Source organism: Rhineura floridana, chromosome 3, assembly GCF_030035675.1.
Source record: "Rhineura floridana isolate rRhiFlo1 chromosome 3, rRhiFlo1.hap2, whole genome shotgun sequence".
NCBI classification, from domain to species: domain Eukaryota; kingdom Metazoa; phylum Chordata; class Lepidosauria; order Squamata; family Rhineuridae; genus Rhineura; species Rhineura floridana.
In genome coordinates, this window is record NC_084482.1 from 76,422,525 (window position 1) to 76,445,934 (window position 23,410).

The 23,410-nt window shown below is 43.1% G+C and overlaps 1 protein-coding gene and 1 non-coding gene across 4 annotated transcripts in view; both read right to left on the reverse strand.

The window, feature by feature from the left end:
• TNPO2 (transportin 2) overlaps positions 1-23,410 on the reverse strand; it is a 48,142-nt gene that overhangs the window by 13,873 nt on the left and 10,859 nt on the right. For all 3 annotated transcript variants that reach the window (XM_061616716.1, XM_061616715.1, XM_061616717.1), the window contains exons 8-17: positions 22,732-22,854; positions 16,033-16,151; positions 13,097-13,157; positions 8,359-8,527; positions 7,219-7,371; positions 6,855-7,080; positions 6,045-6,216; positions 4,365-4,451; positions 3,888-3,995; positions 298-456 (exon numbers count right to left, since the gene is read on the reverse strand). In XM_061616716.1, the coding sequence (XP_061472700.1) occupies positions 298-456; positions 3,888-3,995; positions 4,365-4,451; positions 6,045-6,216; positions 6,855-7,080; positions 7,219-7,371; positions 8,359-8,527; positions 13,097-13,157; positions 16,033-16,151; positions 22,732-22,854 (1,377 nt within the window). The remainder of the gene's footprint in view (positions 1-297; positions 457-3,887; positions 3,996-4,364; positions 4,452-6,044; positions 6,217-6,854; positions 7,081-7,218; positions 7,372-8,358; positions 8,528-13,096; positions 13,158-16,032; positions 16,152-22,731; positions 22,855-23,410) is intronic.
• Positions 6,406-6,476, reverse strand: LOC133382665 (small nucleolar RNA SNORD41). The gene has a single exon (XR_009762048.1). It is a non-coding gene; the product is annotated as a small nucleolar RNA SNORD41 (small nucleolar RNA).

Here is a 23,410-nt window from a genome sequence, read left to right on the forward strand (position 1 = left end):
TGTCCCTAATCCGGACAGATAGGCGACTGAAAAATAAAATTTATTATTATTATTATTTATTTCATTCCCATTGACATGGATCAGATAATGCTTTCGTTAGCCAATGCTTGTACTCATCATTGTTTTTTCACTCTTACCTCTCCAGCTAACTTAAAAGTACAATGCAAAGTATAAAGACAATGGTGTTATTTAGACTTATCTCAAGTATCCCAGAATTTAAGTTCTCACAGGGTCCCAGAAGCTATGATCTGTCCCAAAGTAGTAATTACACATTAAACATAGGACACTCTCACCCACCTGCATGCACTGGAACAGAAGAGTCATGATATTGCTACGGGCCACAAGCTGCTCCACATGACATCCCAGACCTTCAGCCAGTCCACTCAGCAAGTCAAGAGCAACAATCATGAAATCTTTGTCAGGCGCTTCATATTGGTCTGGGTGCTGACTATACATCTATAAATTGGAGAAGAGAAAACCATTTACCTCAAAGAAAACACAAAGCCTCAATAAGACCACATCAAGCTTCACCAAGCAACAGTTTGAACAGGAACACTTGTGCTATGAAAACAACAGACTGGAAGATTAAGACTAACTTGCCTAGCGAATGAATCAAAGATTCATATTCACTAATAGGCAAAACCCCTTACAGTTTAAGAACGTACCTATAACCAACATATATTTCGGTCAAATTTACATCAAAGCTGCAGTTACAGATTCAACTGATAATGCACCCAAAAGAGAAATATAATATAAACTCCAGTTTGAAATACAAAAGGCTGTCTTCACCATCATATTACATCGTCCAATAAAAATGCTTTGAAATTAATAAAAATAAATTTGACAGATTTCTAGGGTGAATAACGAGTGAAATATAATTTACTAGGTTAGGTTCTCTGTAGAAACAATAGCAACACAGGAAAGTAGCAAAGTAAGAACACCACCAACAAACATACTAAAAATGTAATTCTCTGTCTTTGGACATGCAGTCCTGATTGCAGGTGTTGCCACCACTCACCATATGCTCAGAGGCACACGTTACCAAAATCTTCCAAGCTACACAGGAAGTGGATTGGACTGTGAAAGACCAACCCAAATTGTCTTTGCATTTTGACAAGTGTGTAGGGCAGTACAATGTCTCAGAGAGGAGGTCAGATCTCTTGCTCCCTTATGCATTCACTATAGCTGCTCAACTTCCTTGCTTTTTAAAGTTTGATAGAAATATCTGTTGGCTATAGGTACATTCTTAAACCGCAAGGTTTTTTGTCTTTTAGTGAATTTCTCTGCTTTTTAATCCCTGAGGTGTATTGACCAGGCCCTGGGCACTCAGGTTTGAGAGATACCAAGGAATCAATATGACAGACTCAGGTTTACTAACAAAGGAGAGTTTATTGAGTAATAACAAGCATGAATACCCAATGGATCAGACTGCAAGGGTCTTGCATAGAACGCTGACCAGTCTGAACAGCGCACTGGGAAACAAGGGTGACTTATACAGGCGGGCCCCGCTTATACGGCAGGTTCCATTCTGGACTGCCGCCGAAAAGGGGAACCCATTGAAGATAATGGTGCGCATCGTGCGAATATGATGCAAAAATGGCACGCGATAAGCAAAAACCGCCATAAAAGAGAAACAAGCGCCTTAAAGAGGGGACATTCCCTAATTGAAATCCGCCGCATTAGCAGAATGCCGAAAGGTGAAGTGTTGTAAAGTGGGGCCCACCTGTATAGCAAAATCTTTGGCAAGGCAAAATAGTGACAAATACATGATTAGCTGCTATCTTACATCAAATCATCACTTCTTGGCATAATACATGATTAATTGTTCTATATCAAGCTAAGCATCAAAGCAATTCTATGGATAATAGCTTATGTCTACCATCTTCGAAGCATCACAGCATTTGATCTAAGCATCAAGGCACTTGACTGATTATACATTCAAAATGAAAGACACTGCGCTAATTAAGACTACTAGCAAACAGATCATCTTGACCTCTGAAAGCCACTCTCTCTTGGCAGCCTTAGCTCATTAAGCCTTCCTAGATAAGACTTAGAGCTGCTATCCTTGGCAATGCATCAAACGGTCCAACCACTCCCTGGCAAGGGTAGCTCGTTAGTCCCCAGATAAGGACCAGGTGAGCTATGAGCTAACCACTGACTGTTCTTTGACCTCTCGCTTGCTGCCAAAACGAGCTAATTGGGTACATTGGCCATCCTTTGACCATCTGGCATGCTGCCAAGATGCTAAATCATTGCAGATGCTGACAGGTACCAAGACTCAAAGGAGAGGGAAACCACACACAAATTTCCATGCCTAAAGCAGCTTTATATTTGCCCTTATATTAAATTATATTGCCCACCAGCCTATACATGAGGTAAGAAATGAAATCCTGTGCAAGTTTACAGAGAATGAATTGGTCATTTGCATGCTTATTGAGTTCAATGGGATTTACTCCCCTGCAATTATGCTTAGTTTAGGTGAAACTGACCACAGGGGAAGGAGACAGGACAGAGGGGAAATGGGAGCAGGTGGGAGGGGGCATATTTCATTATCTGCATATTTATAGAGTTCAATGGGATTTACTCCTATGCAATCATGCTTAGGATCGGTGAAACTGACCATGGGGAAGGAGAAGGGGGAGGGAGAGAGGGCTTGAGTGGTGAGAGGAGGAGGAAAGTAAGTGAGAGAAGATGGGCAGGAGGGAGGGAACAGAAGGGAATGTGAGGTTTGATCATTTGCATGCTTATTGAGTTCAATGGGATTTACTCCTGTACAATCATGCTTAGGATAGGTAAAATTGAGATAGGGAGGGGAAAAAGAGGGGAGAGGAGGAGACTGGGTGGGTGGACGCTGGGAAAGGGAAAGCCCCTTTCCTTTCCAAAAGGAAAACATTGTGAACACTATCATTTTTGGGGGTTTCCCCCATATTTTTATTCCACAGCAGACACATGTAGTCTCCCACCTAATATAAACCAAAGCTCTCCCTAGCCACGTCCACACCAGACCTTTATTCCACTTTAAACAGTCATGGCTTCCCCCAAAGAATCCTTGGAAATCTAGTTTGTGAAGGGTGCTGAGAGTTGTTAGGAGACACCCTATTTCTCTCACAGAGCTAGTCACCAGAAAAGAGGCTGACTGTTAAACCACTCTGGCCACTGGTCTCGATTAGTCAGGCCAAGCAGCTAGGAGTCTGGCTTTTAGAACACTGACAGTTGGTTCTTACTGAGCATGTCCCTGCTGTCATAGACTCCAATGTTAAATTTCTTAAATTAATTAAAAATTAGCTATGCATTTTTTAAAACTTTTAAACTGCAGAAGATGAGTATCAGAGGATGAGGCAAGGTCAGTAATGGGATTACAGGTGCTATGTGAACACTGCTGATTTTTAATTAATTTCAACAAATTATGAGACCACTGACAGGAAAAAGGTCAACAAGAGTCTGAATCTTTTTCCTCTTGTAGATTTTGAACTCTGAATTCTCTGAGTGTTTTGTGTATCATCATGAAAACTTAAGAGGGTTGTTAAGCAAGCATGTCTGAGTTAAGGACTGTCAGTTTCATACGATTTTGGTTTGAATTTAGCTTATGGGAAGCAGCAGAATGGGATGGGGGTATTTTCAACTTAACATGGCAGAAGTGAATAATCCATGCTGGCTATAGTATATAGCCCCTCTTGTGATTGTATAATGCTGGTTAAGAATGGCTGTAGTTATTGCCTGTTATGGTTGATTTGCTCATATGTGACCCCTTTCTCCGTGTTACAGGGACCTAGATTCTCCAACATTTAGTGTACATCTTAGTGTATCACCTTAGTATTTCTTCTTTAAATGAAAGGTGGTATATTAGTATTATGCAGCATGCTTTCAACAGAGACAGCCTATCATACCATGGCTTGGGCAAGAGTCTTCTGCACAAGTGTCACACAGCGCTGGTAGACAGGTTCACAGTATGGGAGGAAGCCACTTTGGAGTGCGGTTGCTACCGATGACAAACACTGTAGAAAGAACAGACAACAACTCAATAGACATGCAAGAAGGACCATGTGGCATTTACATTTTCTTGCCCTTAGTATCACTCAGTCACAAAAGGGTCAAAAAACAAATACTGGGTTTATTTCAAGCAGCTAAAGTTGTGCATTAAGGACAAAGTAGCCTGCTAGGGAACAGGATTGCCTGTATTTCTCAATATGCATCAGTAATATATTTACTAATTTCCAGTACACAATATTTTAAATATTTCCTATTAGACTGCAGAAAAACATTGCTTTAGACTCAGAGAGGCATGCTCATTAAGCACTGTAAACTTAGTTCTTTCAACTGAAGTATTAGAGCCTACTGAAGTTGTTAATGGCCCCCCCACTCACTTCTAAGAGAGGAAAGAGATCCTTGTCCTCATCCTTCAGCTCATTCCACTTCTGTATCAGTGGTGGCATCAGTTTTTGGATATATTCCTGGGGAAGAGGAGACCAGTTATGACCATGCTGCAATCCCAACCACCGCCAGTATCACAAAGTCAGCCCAGAATCCTTCAGAACTGAAAAATACTCAGCATGTTGCTTCAGGTTTCGAATGTCTTGTATTTCACTAGTCATCACTGTTTCTGGGCTCAGAACTGAACGACTGTCAGGTCAGAACTGCTTCTAGAATTCCGCTGAACCAAAGCAAAAATTTACTTGCGAAGCTTTCCAACCACTATGATGGGGCATCATTTCAGGGGAAATTGTGTGTCAGCCACCAGAAATAATTGTGCCTCGCCAAGTAGAGGGTATTAGGCTTGATACACAGTGACATTTAGCCAAATATGAGAAAGCTGAAAAAGTGTCTGTGGGGAAAATGTGCTAGATAAATAAGACTACTAAGTATGCCTGCTTGTGGTCCTTTTGCCTTTCAAAAATATTAAAAATAAATATTTAATGTAGAGGCACACAAGACCAGTATTTTGCCTTACTGGTACTTACAGCCTACATTTGCTTAATAATATAGTTCCAAGGAACCTGTAGCTATCTCCACCTACATGGCACTAAGGTCACTTTTTGTACAGTGTCGTGTCACCATCGAAATAACTGGTATGGTACTTCAGGGAGTTAAGGCTCACACCACAGCACCTTTCATCCTTATTTTGTAATCAAAATTACAAAACAAAAATAATTGAAAATGACTGAAAATCTGTCCGGTAACATTTCCATCAATGGAAATACAAAGCTGCCTTGTATTGAGTCAGACCATGAGTCCACCTATCCAAATACACTCTACCCAAGACTCTTGAAAGCTACTGACTGGTTTTTCTTGGCCTCACCACCAGAGACCCTTTAATATGACATGCTAGAGTTCAAGTCTGAGATTATCTGCATGCAAAACATGTTCTTTTCCACTGAACTATGCTTGTTTGCTACATTTCTAGCTTGCCTTTCCCCCAAGGAGTAAAAGGCAACCTACATGGTTCCTCCTCCATTTTATCCTCACAACCATGTGAGGTAGGTGAGACAAAGAGTGGCCCAAATTCATCCAGTGAATGGGCAAGTGAGGATATGAACCCTGATCCATCACTTTAACGACTATACCACAATGCCCTTTCAAAATATTCTTTCTGTCATTAGGAAAGTTCCCAATGTTACTCAAGCAGCTTCAACAACAGTGAACTATAGAGCATGTTTGGGCTTCTGTTCTTGAGAATTTCCACGTGCAATATTTTGGCACCATGGAAACAGGTTTGATGGAGACCAGATTTGTTTTACTATCCCTTTTGCTTCACGTGTCTGCCTGTATTACCAAGCAGGGTTTCTTAAAGAGGAGGATTACATGTGCTATACATGTAGTTTAGAAATTTCCATCTTTAAAAAGGGATTTGAATCAGTGATTTTGTTCTGTAACATCACTCTAATGAAAGGAAAGGAGTTGCTTTTTACATTTCCATACATTCAGGAATTAAAATTTAAGATTGTGCTGACAGCACTTGATAAGAGGTGAGGAGAGAACACAACCAGTCATGGTGATTAAACGCTAGCTGTTTCCACTGCCAATGACAACAGGAAGAATGCACATACCGGCTGGTTGAGGTGGTGCCCAACAGAATCAGCCAGGGTGCCAATTGCATCATACAGGATCAGCAGGTTCTTGTGCTGGTATTTCCCAAATGCAAAAACCAAAGTATCCAGAATGAAGCTGAGATATGGGACAAGCTCTGTGCAGGCTTCTTCTTCAAGGGTGGCAAATGCACTAAAATTAAGATTATAAGAAAACAAGTGGGCATGGACTAAGAGAGACTAGCACCAGAAGCGGAAAAATTGAAATCCACAGACACCTGGCTAGCTTCAACTCTCCTGGGCGCTCAAGAGAGCAGTTTCACCGCACAAGAGTCAACTATAGCCCTATGCCACCTTTGATCTGAAGTATAAGGGCATTTCTTTGGATCAGACAGTATGAATACATGAACCGTCATTGCAGAGCTCAAATTTCAAGTTCTTCATCACATCCAAAGAAAGCATTAATGGCAGAAGAAGAGTCTAAGGAGGAAAGATCTGTAGCTCAGAGATACTACAGAATCTAATGTGGTTCCAAGTTTGAAACAATGCTGCAAGCTGTGTACCAATTTAAGGGTGCTCTTTAAATTTCACACATTATACCTGCTCTAGCTTGCCAGAGCTTCTCTACTTGGTTCCGCCCCACCCCAATGCATAACCATGACTCTGCAAAAGCATCAATATTCAGGGAAATACTTCTAAGTTCAAGCAGACATGGCTGTAGGTGGCAAGGAACCATTAGCACAGAAGTATATTCAGGCCCTCTCAGCCTCCAACTGATACATACACTTGTTCAGAAGTGCATCAACTGAAGCAATGCCATGAACAGGTTACCTGCAAGCAGCCTCCTGCACTCTCTTATTGCTGTCAAGAATCCGCTTGAGCAGCTCTGTCATTAGAGGCTTGAGATACATGTCTGGGGGTTGGCTCACAACCCAGTGGGCATAGCGGCTCAGAGTCCAGCAGGCAATGGAGCGCACTAGGGCCTTCTTGTCAGAGAGACATTGGATCAAATGAGGAATCAGTTCAGGGAGATAGGGAACCATGCCCTGCATGCAACCTAGAAATGCAAGAAAACACGTTCAGCATAATATCTGGGCATATCAGAACCTAAGGCTGTCAATTCCTTGTTTACATAACGTTGCTGCCAATGCCTTCATGCAAACCCCTGGTTAAGTCAAATAATTGTGGAACTCACCTTCAGCAATGGCCCCTAGAACTAGGATTCCCGACTCCTTGATGACCCACTCGGGGTGGAAGAGTAGCCCCTTGAGCAGTGGAAGCAGGTGTGGGAGGAGTTCATCTCTGAAGACATTGGCCAAGACATCAAGGGCTGCAGCAGAGCACTTCCCTATAAGAGACATGGGACTATGCGGTAGAATCTGCACAGAGCACAGATGGTAAACCTCAAGTCTGTGAGCCCAATTAGGCCCCTCACGCCTCCCAATTTGACCAGCGAGGCTGTTCTGCGCTAGTCATGAACTCCTGTTGCTCACCTGACAATGTATTACATCAGGCCCAGGGTGGACAAAGCCACAACTGCAAAGCAACAATCAGGAGCTTTAGGCTATTCCTTTACAGTCCTGGACTGCATTCAGCACTGTTTGGAACTAAAATTTGGAGCTGATTATGAGCCCCACTGCTTTTGGGAGGGACTGGTTCCACTTGGGAGCTCCCAAATAGATCTCATTCTTCCTTATGCCACTAATGATCACATCAGGTGACTGGCAGGTGGACAGTGCCACCCACCCAAAATGTGGCACACAGAGGCTAGGCCACTATTTGATCCAGCTCTCCAGCTGGAAATGGCTCCCTGTCACTTGCATATAGCAAACTCTTCAGGGACAGGAAACCTTTTAGGGAAGAGAAATGCAAGAAAAAAGCAATAAGGATAAACATGCAAGGCAGTTTCTTTTAGGGGTAGGAGAACTCCAAGGTATACAATCTCATCTGGTGTGTATCTTTTTTCCACTCCCTCAGATTACGTAAAACAAATTGGTCAGTAATGGACAAAGAAAATAGTCCACAAAGAGCTTCAACTGGCTCATAGGAATAAGAAAACTTGTTTTCAATATCTGGCTCTTTCTCCAGTGTATAGAACAGCTTACTAAAGATAATATGAAATAATTTCACATGCATGGGGCTACATCTACACTGGTCAGAAGCAATTACAATGGACAGACTCTGGGACAGCCTCCATCTGCTCCCAAACTTCTGAAATGACAATAAATGCTATCAAGACAGTACATGGCCAGTGCTCCCCAACTGGCTCCTGGTACCCTCATGGTTGGCTCTCTCCAATCCCAAGAGTACAGCATGATTTGATTCCCCTACGCACTCAGATTCCAGTCAGACAATGTGTCATCATCGTCATCTTCATCCTCTCCATCTTCATCGTCCTGTAGCCGTTCCTCTTCATGTTGCAGGGTAACTGTACGTGATTTGTGGAAACGAGGCTTGATATCCTGCTCACTGTCAGGGATGGCTTCATCCTCTTCCACGTCACCCTGCAACAGAGAAGGAGCATATGGATATTCATTTCATAGTGAATCTCCTCAGCTAGCAAAATGACCTCTTGCAAAACAGTACAATATCTCAGTGGTCCTTCCAATATAGGTGCTGACTTATATCCCAAATCTGCATGGTTACTATCCTCTGTGAGGTAGATGTGTGTTAAGAAACAAGGAGGACGAAAAATGCACTTTCAGCTTTTATTCTTGGTGGGGGAGTCATTTAATGCTGAATTAAACGCCATCAAAGAAAGGAAAGCCCTCCAAGCCTCTCTGGACTCTTCAAATCATGACTCCATGGATCAGACAGTATGAATACAACAAGCCATCACTCTTGTCAGGCTGAAGGTTATGCATCATTTCCATGGACGCGCGAGCTTTGCCATTAGTTTGGGTGCAGGCACACACATATGCATTTAGCTTTCATAGCAAGAGACTGGTCCTGCCTTATGCTAAACAGAGCAGCATAGTTTTAAATTCACCAGGCTTTCCATTCAGTCAAGAAACTCAGAAGACAGATGAAAATATAGGTGTTTGAACTCATCTAATCTATCCTAAAATCCTAGTCCGTAATCCTAAAAAGAACCTCTCTTCTAAAGACATATTTATTCAGTCAACATAAAGCTGACTGATGGAGTAGAGAAGTACCAGTTCTAGCCCACTGCACTGCACATTTTGAACAGCTTCTGGCAACTTCTATCTCTCCAGCTTCAATACAGCAGAGTCAGTATCTTAAGAAGCCCACTACATATGAACAGCTTAATGAACTAAAGGGGCCAGACAGTTACTTAGTATGCTCTATTGTAGGAATGGGACAAGGAATAATTTGTACTGTGGTTGTTAGAAGACAGACAACCTTACAGAATGAAGCTCTTCAACTATCAGAATTGAAAGCAGGGGGACAGTTTCCTAGCTGTTCTATTGGAGGACGTTACTTCAGTTGCATAGATTTGGCAACAATCCTGCCATGTGCTGTGCCAGCAAAGATGGTCAGTAGTGACAATGGCATAAAAAAGAATGAGATCCAAGTCTTCTGACGATGGTATAACACAAACCATTTTCATTTGTTTTTTTCCTCCCAAAATCATACTTTTCTTTCGCTATTTCAACATTACAATTCATAACTAATTAATTTTTACAAAGGAAAAGAAAAAAATTAAAAAGAAAGGGGGAAAAAAGGAACTAAGTTAAATTAATATACAAACTATAAATTACAATCAGGAGCAGGAAAAGACATACCTCCATGTATATAGTCAAACGATTTTTTTTTGGTCTTATTCATTTAGAACATTACAAGTGTGCTAAATTACTTACTGATTTATTCCATGTATTCAGGGAATCAAGACTTTACAATTGATTAACTGACCTTATTTCCTTTTTCCCTTTTCCATTTACCCAGTTACCACAAACTTCTATACATCTGCGCCATATTTCTACATAGACTGAGGGTATTGGGTACTTGTGTGTATCACCATTTGTATAAGAAATAAAGTCCTGCCATATTGCTAAGAATTGATCTTGTGTATTTTCTGCCCCCAGATGCCCTCAGCTTGTGTGATATTTTCTCTAGCAGGGCTATTTGCAAGACCTTCTTATACCAGCAATCTAAACTACGCAGGTTGAATACCTTCCAATGGTTCGCTATTAATGCCCTTGCAGCTGTCAATAAATGTGTGACCAGCTCTTTATTTTTTCATCTATCAGCACCGATGACCAGATTCAAAAGAGCCAGATAAGGAAAGGGAGAAATATTTTGTGTAATTATTAATGAAATCTCTGAAAAGATCTTCTCCCAAAAGTCTTTTACTTTTATATATTCCCACCATATGTGGTTCCAGGTGCCAGTCCTTTGGCATCCTCGCCAGCACATGGGAAAGGATCCTGGATGTATGAATGAGAGCTGTTGGGGAGTTAAATGTCAGCTATGTGCTAATTTCAGTGAGAGTTCCCTTGTTTGTGACTTAACCATATCTTGTACATTATATATATGAATTTATTATTAATTCATTGCATTATGCTGAACTCATGTTGCAGGAGAGGAATCATACTTAATGGGGTGTCCTCTATGATGTGATTTTCCATCCTCACCCATTATACCTTTCTCTTCTTTAATTAAAGATATCATATGCATTAATTGGCAAGTCTCAAAATATATATCACCAATATTCACCAATAGGCACGTTACTAAATTATTCCAAGCTACACAGGAAGTGAATAGAACTGTGAAAGATCAAACCAAATTGTTTGCATTTTTACAAAATTGTAGGGCAGTACATATCTCAGACAGGAGGTCAGATCTCTTGCTCCCCTGGTGTATTTACTATAGATGCCCAATTTCCCTGCTTTTTAAAGTTTGATAGAAATATCTGTTGGCTATAGGTACGTTCTTAAACCACAAAGTTTTTTGCCGATTGGTGAATTTCTCTGCTTTTTAATTTGGGAGGTAAGAAATGCAATCCTGTTCAAGTTTGCTGAGAATGGATTGATAATTTGCATGCTTACTGATTTAATGGGATTTACTCTCCAGCAATCATGCATAGGATAGGGGAAACTGACCGGGGGGGGGGGAGGAACGGTAGGGAGGAAGGTGGAGGGGAGAGGGATAAGGAGGGGAGGAGAATGGGTGGGTGTGCACTGGGCAGAGGGAAAGCCCCTTTCCTTTCCAAAAGGAAAACACTGAACAGTATTATTTTTCAGGGTTTCCCCCACCTTTTTATTCTACAGCACACACACGTAGTCTCCCGCCCAAATTTAAACCAAAGCTGTCCCTGGCCACGTCCACACCAAACATTTATTCCACTTTAAACAGCCATGACTTCCCCCAAAGAATCCTGGGAAGTGTAGTTTGTGAAGGGTGATGAGAATTGTTAGGATATGCCTATTCCCCTCACAGAGCTACAATCACCTGCAGAGAGGCTGGCTGTTAAACCCCTCTGGTCACTGGAGCTCTGCCATGGGAATAGGAGTCTCCTAACAACTCTCAGCACCCTTCACAAACTATACTTCCCAGGATTCTGGGAGAAGCCATGACTGTTAAAAGTGGAATAAATGTCTGCATGGGTGTGGCTCCTGGATTAGCCAAACCAAACAGCTGTTAGTCTGACTTTTAGAACACTGACAGTTGGTTCTTACGGAGTATGTCTGTGCTATCACAGACTCCAATGTTAAATTTTTTAGAAGTAATAAAAAAATGCATGGCTGATAGATGAGAAGATAATGGTCGTAGTAAGGGGCAAGGTCAATAATAGGATTACAGGTACTCTGTGAACATGGCTGATTTTTAATTAATTTCAACAAATTATGAGACCACTGACAGAAAAAAAGCCAACAGGGGTCTGGATTTTTTTCTCATTTTACACTTTGAACCCTAGCTTCTCTCTAAGTGTTTTGTGTATCACCATGAAAACTTAGAGGGTTGTTAAGCAAGCATGTCTAAGTTCAGGACCCTAAGTTTCATAAGATTTTGTTTTGAAATTAGCTTATGGGAAGCATCAGAAAGGCATGGGGGTTATTTTCAATTTAACATGCAGAATGTGAAAAATCCATGCTGGCTATAATATACAGCCACTCTTGTGGCTGCATAATTCAGTATTCCCTAACCACATCCAATTGCCAACCCATATAACAGACTTTTTAACACGCGTTTTGTTTGATCCAAATATAAAATTATTCATTTTTATTGCCATTTTCTAATTTGGCTGGGGGGGGGGATCCAAACAGGTAATGTTTGAAATAGGAACAATAGTCATGGAAGCACAAGCATTTTAACTGCTGTTAATCTATCCATAACAGGAGGATTAATTTTTTTCCATCTTTGTACATCTTTGTTTGTTTTTCTAGCATATCCCATATTTCACTTCATATAATGTATTAATTTTTTTCCATTTGTATACCTAGTTATCTAGATTGTTATAGTTACCAGAATTTTAATTACTGTAGTAAATTCATTTTGTGTCTCTGGAGGAGTTTTGAAGAATGTAACTTCTGATTTTTCAAAATCTCCCGTTAAGACTGTCCACTCTCTTAAATTGTTTTCACTCCTCCTTTATAACTGGTACTGTTATCAGCGGATTCCTTGTGTATAAGACCATGTCATCTGCATATAACCCAATTACATGTTCCTTTTGGTTTAATAGTTACCCCTCCTCCCTGTAGCACTGTTCTCAGTCTTACGGCTAAAGGTTCTACTGCCAATGCAAACAGAAATGGGGAAAGAAGCAATCCTGCTTTGTTCCCTGACAGAGGACTATTTGTTTAGAATCAAAATTGTTTATTCTCACTTTAGCTGTTGAATCACTGTATATTTGTTCCAATATCTTTGTAAATTTAGGGCCAAATCCGTACTGTTTAACAACTTCAATAAAATAATTTGGTTCGGGACAATCAAAGGCTTTAAAGTTATCTAAAAACAAAACACTGAGTGGCTCCTTTGTTTGCTTACTGTTATGTATTATATTAAGAAGTTTTCTAATTGGATCTGTATGCTCAGTAAATAGGCTGTAAGTGAGGAACATAAACCCCAAAAGGGTAGAAATAGATATTGAATCCTAAGGGGAAAACGAATACCTTTAACAATATGATGTCAATTTCAGAATATTTCATTCCGTTCACCAATATTGGAATCAATCTGTCAATAGAAGGGGGAGAAAAAGTTATTCAACAACAGGGTCCTGAAGCAAGAATGACATAAACCACAGTGAGTGCTGCAGCTAACCATTACCAAATAGAAGGAAAAATGTTTGTGCAAGGGTGGCATTTTGGTAGCTTCTGGTTCACATAATGCCCCACCACTTCCGATTTCCTTGCAGCAAGCAAACATCTACACGCTGCTCAGTGTAAGTGGCTTTATTACCAGATGGACCAGTCCAACAGTAAATTATAACCCAACACAATAAGCTAAATATTCTCTGCTGCCAAGCTAGACAGAGAAGTAGGTGACTGCAGGCATGCAACAAGTGTGCATAGCAACTTCACAGCAGCAACCATTTCCCCCACTCCCTCTCCTATTTTAAAATTCCCTTTCTGTCCCAACTTTCAGCATTCAGCCATATTGCACATATCTGGCAATTCCTCCATATCTTTACCAGTAGTGGTGAACTGCAGAAAAAGCAGAATTGAAGAAAGGAATGTTGAAGGGTTCTGCTTCTCCAATTATCTAACTTGCAAGCCCTTCTAGCCCAGTTTTAAGGTAATAGCCTTTTTTGATCCCCAGAGAAGACTATAAGCATATATGCTTGAACTATGAATCTACAGACAAACCTCAGCTGAGCAGAACTAGCTTACCAGCACACAAGTTTTTAACCTTCATTTGTTTTTGCACAAAGTTCTTGCCACAAAATGATGCAATAACAGCAGCAAGTGCCAATAGGGATAACGGGCATACTCATGTCCAAGCCTCACAGAGACAACCCTTTAAATCTAAGTAATAGATCAAAAATATCCAGGAGTCTCTGTGATCCATTGTACTAAATGTCAACTGTGCTGCCCTCTATGTGGAAGCAAAGCAAAATAGGTTATTTCTCAGGCCCTGTTGCATATGCAGTGAATCACCCAGCTGAGCTGTTTAGAGTGGTAAATCATCTGGGGCACACCAATGCCCCATCACTAACAATGGACCATCCAACAGCCTGCTGCAATATTTTCAAGACACTTTGAGGGCAAAATTGCTCAGATCTGTGCCAAACCTGATTCCACAGTTAGCCCAGGTCTGCTAGAGACCCTGGGAGCACAGTCAAGTTTCAACCTGCAAGATCAGTTTCAGTTGTTGCATCCCGATGACATGGACAGGACACTCGAGGTGGTGAGGCCAATCTCCAATCACCATGGTTGATAAAATCTAGTAGTAGGGCATTAACTGAGTGGGTCCAGGGAATGGTAAATGCCTCATTACAGGAGGGAGTTATGCCCATTGCCTTGAAAGAAGCAGTGGTAATGCCCATCTTGAAGAAGCCCTTCCTGGATCCAGAGGTTTTAGAAAACTACTTTTGAGTCTATAATATTCCCTCCTTGGGCAAGGTGATTGTGGTGGCCAGCCAGACACAGATAAGCCTGGAGGAAGCAGACTATCTAGACCCATTTCAATCTGGCTTCAGGCCCAGTTTTGGCACCAAAACAGCTGAGGTTGCCTTGATTGATGACTTCTATCAGGAGAGAGTTTGGGGGACTAGAGGGGAGGGAGTGCAAACATCTTGGTTTTCTTGATGTCTCAGTGGCTTTTGATATTATTGACCACAGCGTCCTTCTAGAAAGACTCAGAGGGATGGGAGTTGGAGGCATGGTATTACAGTGGTTCCGCTCGTATCTGCAGGACTGTCACCAGAAAGTAGTACTAGGAGATTCTAACTTGGTGCTGTAGCTTTTCAGCTGTGGAGTCTTGTAAGGGTCCATTTTATCTCCTATGCTATTTAACATCTATATGAAACTGTTGGAACCTGTCATCCAGGGATTGGAGCATGGTACCATCAATATGCTCATGACATGCAGCTCTGCCTCTCATTCAATCTGAATTGGAGATGCTAGAAAGGTGTTGTACCAGTGTCTAGAAGTATTGACAGACTAAATGGGGACTACAAATTGAAGCTCAATTCTACATGGAGCTGCCATGTGTGGTTCCTGTCTCCAGGTATTAGGTGGTTGCACTCCCCCTGAAGGAGCAGGTTCACAGTTTGGGAGTACTCCCGGATTCCAACTTATCAATGGAGTCTCAAGCAAGTTCTGTGGCTAGGAGTGCTTATGCCTAGCTTAGGCTGGTTCATCAGCTATGGCCATTCCTGAACAGGAATAGCCTGGCCTCAGTTGTTCCTGTTCTAGTGACCTCCTGATTGGACTACTGTAATGCAGTCTGTGGGGCTGCCACTGAAGATGGTCCAGAGACTGTAGCTAGTGCAGGATGTCGCTGCTAGGTCAATTAGTAGGGTTTATCAATGGGACCATGTGTCACTGGTCCTGAAAACTCTGCACTGGCTGCCAGTGATCTACTGAGCCCAATTCAAGGTGTTAGTACAAGTGCAGAAAGCTCTAAACGGCTTGAGACCCAAGTACCTAAAGGAGCAACTCTTCCATCAACCACCTTGGGCCCTATGATCAGTAGGGGAAGCCTTAGTAGTGCCACTGCCTCTGGTTGCTGCCTAGTTGGTGCTGACCTATGACAGGGCCTTCTTGATGGTGGTTCCCCATTCGTGGAATGTTCTCCCTGGTGACATTCACCCATCTCCCTCATTACTGATTTTCAGGAGAAATTTAAAAACATTCCTGTTTACATTTGGTGACTGAGAGATACTGGCCATAGCAACCGTGAAATGATTAACTGTGAGGGTAGGTGATTGCTTCTAAATGTTTTATATGTTTTTAAAGGTTTTTATATGGATTTTTTTGCTGTTTGCCACCCTGGCCTCCTTTAGGAGGAAGGGCCAGGTACAAATTTAATAATAAACAAATCCAGGCTTTATAACATGCACCTTGAAATAAAAGCAGTGCTATGTTGCAGAAGCGAAGCTACTCACTGCACCAGGTGGGAAGACAGCACCTCCTTGCAGATGGGTTGTTCAGCCAGGGTCAACCAGAATTCGCATGCTTCCAGTGCCACATTCTCATCACTATCCTGGGTCCTCTGCAACATGTACTAGGAAGGAGATAAGAGGACTAACATAAAACTTTGGGTCAAAGACAGTTACTGATAAAGGCAGCAGTACTTTGGAGTGACCTGCCAAGTCAATAGCATCAATCCATAGAAGTGAACCCTCCAATGAGCAAGTAGTATAATTATGTCCACTAGGTTGCAGTATTACCCCACTAACATTGAATGTTATGAAGAGACAAAACGGAATGTTGCTCACTTACCGGGAAAGGGCGTTTTCTAGCAGATGAAACCCACATTGCCACCCTCGGTTATCAACCTCTAGCAGCCGAGGCAGGAAATCTCTATTGCTAATTTGAATGATCCTCCTCCTTTCCCTCTCAGCATCTCCTCTGTTTCAGTTTCCATTCTAGCCAAGCCCTAAGCCTGTGTGCACCTGTGGAGTTAGAAACAACATAGAAACCGAGCCATGCCCACAAAAAAAATGCACTAACACCTAACCTTAACTGTAAGAACCTATGTGTTGCAGCAGTGACCAGATGAGTGCAGGGCCAGCTATTCGGGCTTTGTCTGCTAGAAAAGGCCCTTTCACAGTAGGCAACCAACATTTCATTTTCCTACAAGACTCACCCACGCTCTGGGACCTACCAGAGCCTAAGTCCACTGGGTGGGAATTTGCAGTTCCACTCACTGGGAAAATACCACTGACTGGAGGACACATTGCCTAAAGGCCGCTTTAGCTGAAGCACATGTGCCCACTTCACAGTGTCTAGTAAAAGTAGATGGCACTGCCCAGGTGGCCGCTCTGCAGATGTCAGCACTGCTAAGTTGTTAATGCCACAGAGATCACTGCAACCTTGGTGGAGTAAGCTGAGATCTGACTGGGAGCCCAAAGGTGTTGGGACTCATAGGATAGGCCACTACAGGCCTTTATCCATTTGGCAATTGTTGCCAGTTGGGCTTTCGTCCCCCTAGATGAAACATGAAAGGAAACAAACAGGCTAGTGGTTAGTCTAAATACCTTGGTGCACTTAATGTAAATTTTCAGTGCCTGGGTCACATCCAATTTGTGCCCTAACGTTTCTTAGGGATGCGAGGGCAAAAGGAAGGATCAGTTCCTCAGACCCATGAAAGGTGGAATTAACTTTAGTAATATAAGGAGGATTAGTTCCGAGTACCACTTTCTCTGTATGACAAATGCAGGTTGCCCTGAACTGACAAAACACTAAGTTCCGCCACCCTCCTGGCTGCGGTGATAGCCATCAGGAAAGCTACCTTGACAGCCAGGAGTTTCAGGGAGACCGAGGCCAGATGCTCAAATGGGGCATTTAGCACCTCTGTGAAGGTTTCATGAAGGAAGACTGTGAATAGCAGGGTGGAAAAGTAGAGCTGCCCCTTTAAAAAGCACTTAATATGAGCATGGGTGGACAGGCCATGCTGGCCTGGAACAGACTGAAGAAAGAGCCACAAGTTGGGAGTTCCAGCTTTTGGATTTCTTGGTCCAAGCCATTTTGTAGAAAACTTAAATTGTCTAGAGTGTCAGCTTTCTGAAAGTCCACTTTTTTTCTCTTACACTACCTGACAAATGCTGTCCACATTGCCTTATATAACCTGCTAGTGGCCACCCATTTGGATGCTAACATGGCATCTATAACTGCTGGCGCAAGTCCTGCCTTGCTGAGTGTCTGCTACTCAATCTCTAGGCATTAGGTTGAGCCATTCCAGATCTGGATGCCTGATGGGCTCGTGTGAGATGATCTGCAGCTAATGAAGCATTAGCGGTGGAGACACTGCTAGGTATAGAATGTTGGAGAACCATGGTCTCCTGGGCCACTGAGGAGCCACCAGTATGATCTCTGCTTGTTTTACCCTGACCTTTTGCAGTAATCTAAGTGAAGTCGGAGGGAAGACAAAAGGAGGTCCCGGGGCCACATGGTGTTGAATGCACCCTTCCCTCCACTCCCAGGGATTGGTTTGTTGTTGTTATGTGCCTTCAAGTCAATTACGACTTATGGTGATCCTATGAATCAGCAACCTCCAATAGCATCTGTTGTAAACCACCCTGCCCAGATCTTGTAAGTTCAGGTCTGTGGCTTCCTTTATGGAATCAATCCATCTCTTGTTTGGCCTTCCTCTTTTTCTACTCCCTTCTGTTTTTCCCAGCATTATTATCTTCTCTAGTGAATCATGTCTTCTCATTATGTGTCCAAAGTATGATAACCTCAGTTTCATCATTTAGCTTCTAATGATAGTTCTGGTTTAATTTGTTCTAACACTCAATTATTTGTGTTTTTCACGGTCGATGGTATCTGCAAAGCTCTCCTCCAACACCACATTTCAAGTGAGTTGATTTTTCTCCTACCCCTTTTTTTCACTGTCCAACTTTCACATCCATACATAGAGATGGGGAATACCAGTCTGAATGATCCTGACTTTAGTGTTAAGTGATACATCTTTGCATCTGAGGACTTTTTCTAGTTCTCTCATAGCTGCCCTCCCCAGTCCTAGCCTTCTTCAAACATGTGGAGTCTTATTGCTGAAATGAGATACAAAGACGACAAGGATTGGGTGGCCCAGTTGGGACCAGATGAGTCTGAATGATGTTGAGGACCCATTTCCCTGGGAGGATCACACATCTGCTGAGAAAATCTGCTGTTACATTCACCTTCCCTTTGATGTGTTGAACTGTCAGCTAGGCCAAATTTTGTTTCACCCATTCCATGATGCCCTGCGTCTTCAGCTGAAGGGAACACAATCTAGAACCTTGCTTGTTCAAATGTGATGGCTGAGACATTGTTGGTTAGGACCAAGACATTCCTGTGAAGTAGTATATTCCTAAAGGGTTTGAGGGCTAGGGATATTGCCCTGTGATGCAGCCAATTTATGGGGTGTCCTTCCTCTCCTATGCCCCATATCCCTTGGGCCGTGTGCTGCAGTCCATGGGCCCCCCAGCCCTGAAGACTGGCATCTGTCACAACTATGATTTACTGGAAAACTTTGATTACAACTCCTTTGATATGTCTGTGTAGAAACCACTACTTGAGGGACTGCCTGAGAGCTGTGGGCAAGAGGGTAGGCTTGTGGAATTTGGCTACTATGTCTGCCTGGGGAGGCAGCAGGAGCCACTATAGGTGCCTGGTGTGAGCCTTGGCCCACAGGATTAGATCTATGCAGATCAGGTGTCTGCACATAGAGCCAAGCTCATCAGATCCACTGAACAGCAAACTATAGGGGCCTGGACTGTGGATTGAATCTTGGCTAGTCTGTCTGGGGTTGGGGTGATGAACCCTGTGGAGGTGTCTATCAAGGCCCCCAGATGGATCAGCTGATGGGAGGAAGCCAGGTGGCTCTTCTCAATATTGATGAGGAACCAGTGACTCCTTGGGCACTGTAGCAGTCACAGAAGATCTCCTTGTGCTTGACGTAGTGACAGAGACCTGATCAAGAGATCATCTAAAGATGGATAAATGTGAATTTGCTGCTGCCTGAGGTGTGCCACCAATTTAGTGAAGGTGCTTAGATAGCCCAAATGGCATTGTCCTGTGCTGAAAATATCTGTTTGCATAAGTGAATTTGAGAAATTTCTCATGAGCTGGGAATATTGGAACGTGGAGACAGGCCTGCTGAGGCCTATGGATGCAAGAAAATCTCCCAATTGTAACACCTACATGATGGATTTTAACGTTTCCATATGGAACCACCTGTAAAGAATATCTTGATGAGGGACCTGAGGTTAAAGACAGCCTGAGAGCCCCTCCCCTTTCTTGGAGACTAGGACAGGTGAGAGTAGACCCCCAACATCTCTTCCCCCACTGGGACTGGCTCTATCATTCCAGATAGGAAGTGTTCCGTTTCTTGTGACATGATGTGAGCCTTAACCTGGTCTTTGAAAACTGGTGTGGGATAGAAATGATTGAGTAGAAAAGATGAGAGTTCCAGTCTGAGTCCCTGGGACACTATTTGTATTACTCATACATCTGAGGTTGTCTGCTGCCAAACCTTGGTAAAGTCCTGCAGCTTGCCCCTGACCTCTGGGGCCTGGTGTCAGAATTTGTTCCCTTGGCGGGGCTGGTTGGAGCCAGGCCAGGTTTCTGGTGAAACGTGAACTGGTCGCTGTCCACAAAAGCCTCTAACGAAAATCTCCTCTTTGGAGGCAAAAGAAATAAGGTCTTTTATTAGGACACTTATAACCTTTTCGGGGGCCAAAGGTATAGCTTGTCATTTGTCTCAACTAGGATTTTATTTAAATTTTCTTCTCCAAACAGAATGAATCCTTTGAAAGCAGCTGCAGCCAGATTATTTCTAGAACCACTGTCAGCTATCCAATAAGTTAACCAGAGCCATATTCCCAGCTGTGAAAATCAATGTATCTAGAGAAGCATATGCAAACTCCTGTGCCCTCATCAGTTTACACAATAAGGTAATAACTTGGTAGTATCCAAGTCTGGATCAGCCATTTGTTGGGAGATCCACATGAAGCAAGCCATGGACACCAAACAGAGGGAGGCAATACATTAAGTTAGCTCATTGGTATACATTGTGTATTTTTTACTGGTTAAGAGGGTGTCCTCTTCTGCTACAGTTAACCCTTTAAATGACTCGAATAATGGGACTGACTTAGAAGATATCACCAAAGCAGAAAGGACTGCTGCCTCTTTGTGGAGGAGTTCCTCAGAGTTCTGTTCTGAGTGCTTTAGTTCTAAGTAGAAAGGACTTTCTGGAACAGCACCCCATAATCTTTTTCTTTGAGAAGGCAAAGCTCAGGAGCAGGGAATGTGATACCCTCCTAGTCAGACATGGGACTCCAATGTCCCTCCTCCCTCCCAAGCACCACACTAGGGGTGGGCTTAAGAGAGTACAGAAGTCTCTGCAGGATTAACATCTGGAACAGTAAGATCATCTTCTGGGATGCTTACTGCTTGTATCTCCACTGGTGGATTCTGTGGCACCCCCCCATCTGGTATGGTGGGAAGCTGGGGATCCCCTCCCCCACCAGGGGGAGGCCAATCCCTAGGAGATAACTCCAAAGAGTCTTCTGGGGACCTGCTTTTGTCGTCTTAGCTTTTCTCTTATGAGACTTTTTGGGTTTACTGCAGTGGCGGGGGAGGAGGAACCTGTTGGAGAGGGGAAGTGCTTTCGGTGCTTCCGGAACTTATGCCTATGCTTACCATCTGCCTCCTTACCAAGTGCCTCTTTAATTGCCTTGACAAAGCCTGGAGACAAGGGAGACCTGGGGTTTTCAGTTCCAAACCGTGAATCTGCAACCACTTGAGTGGAAGGAAGGGGCCTAAACAACTCCAAAGGCAAAAAATGTCATGGCTCTCCCAAAAGGGCATCATGACTCTCACTCACAGGGCCAAGTGAGGGCCTCTGGCAGTCATCAGCTTGGATGGCTTTAAAAGAAGATTAAGACAAATTCATGGAGGACAGGGCTATCAATGGCTACTAGCCATGATGGCTGTGCTCTGCCACCCTAGTCAGAGGCAGTATGTTTCTGAAAACCAGTTGCTGGAAGCCTCAGGAGGGGAGAGTGTTCTTGCACTCGGGTCCTGCTTGCGGGCTTCTCCCAGGCACCTGGTTGGCCACTGCGAGAACAGGATGCTGTACTAGATGGGCCACTGGCCTGATCCAGCAGGCTCTTCTTATGTTCTTATCGATACCAATGCCTTTCAACTCCAATATTGAGAAAGTGCTCACTCACGTTGGAAGGCAGCGGGAGGGGACTTCTCGTACAGAGGCATCCCCTCTCCCCTCTGGCTCAGGAAGAGTCTCCCCTGGGGATCGCTGGGGAGTCGGGTTCATTGACCTCAATGCCTCTGAAGGAGACACCTGCTGTGATCAGCTCGACTCTGCAGCAGCATCCCTGATCAGGCATTCAGCGTGCCTTGTGAGAGAGGTGCTGATTTAGCATAGCTTTAGCTACTGTCTCAATGCTTCTTCAGCTCCTCTTGTGAGGAGCTTGCTTCCTTCCACTTTCCCACCGGGCCCATAGACAACAGGACAGGGGAAGATTATGGGAAAAGAAAGCAAGCTAAAAGTGATTTTTTTTCTTTTATAGAGCAAGAAGAGAAGGAAAAATGCTGAAGTTCAAGTAAAAAAGCTGAGGAAAAAACAGTAGGAAATATTATAGCAAGCAATAAAATATGTAGAAGGAACAAATGATATCTGCATGGGCTGGCAGGAAATCGAAACGGAAACAGCGGAGACGCTAAGAAGGAAAGGAAAAGGTGCATTCAAATTAGCTATACAGATTTCCTGCCTGGGCTGCTAGAGGTTGATAACCCAGAGCGGCTATGTGGGTGAGTCTGCTAAGAAAATCCAGATCAGCTGTTATCACCTTCAGCCGGACTTAGTAGCACTTCTAGACAAATTAATTATTACATAATCGTCATATGTCCTAGCAGCTGAAACAAAACCAAGACAGCCAACACTGAAAATTATCACTGAAAAGACTGTCGAAATGGGAGAAACAGGAAATAGCCAGAAAAATTACCAGCGTAGCAAGCCAGCTAGTGAGGGTATCACAAGAATCTGTGAGCTCACACCAAGCTACGCTACAGTGTTCCCGAGTACATGTCAAGACAGGATTATAGGGGTACCTGCTTGGTAGAGGAAAGGCACTTACCTGGATGATACTATGCATGTGAGGAATCAGTCGGTCAATCCGCACCTCTAATAGCATCACCAATGCTCGGCAAACATTCTTTCGAACCTCAGGATCTTCATCTATTGCCAGGGCAAAGAGGTGCTGCCAAGAACAGACAGAGTTAATACTCACCAGAAAAAGAATGTAAGCTAAGAATCCACCATCCCATCAACTGCCCCAACCAGTGCCTTTCAATACATAGCTGGTTCTTCTAGAATTCCCACATCTTGGCCAGAGAGCTTCTTCTCTTGTGCAGAGAAGCATTATGCTCAGGGCTCTTTGTCAATAAATACACAAATGTGAATATTTTACATATGAAGTTCTCTGCAAAAGTTTTGTATTTTTGGGAAGTGAAGGTGTGGTGACAAAATGACACACAGTTAGTGGGCAACAGGCGTGTGTAAGAGGAATGCAATCAGAAAGCATACAAAGTATAGAGGGACAGCTATACAAGGCCTACCAGTTCTATCTTATTAACATTTTGAGATTTTTACAGACATTGCCTGCACATTTGCAAGTGCGGAGGTAGCGCAAGACAACCGAAACATTGGTCTCAGGAAGCATAGCTAGGGCCATACTATGTTTGACTAGACCTGAAGCAAAGGAGTATGTTGGTGTTAAGAACCAAATACCTTTCACTCTGTTGTGGAGCCTGTAT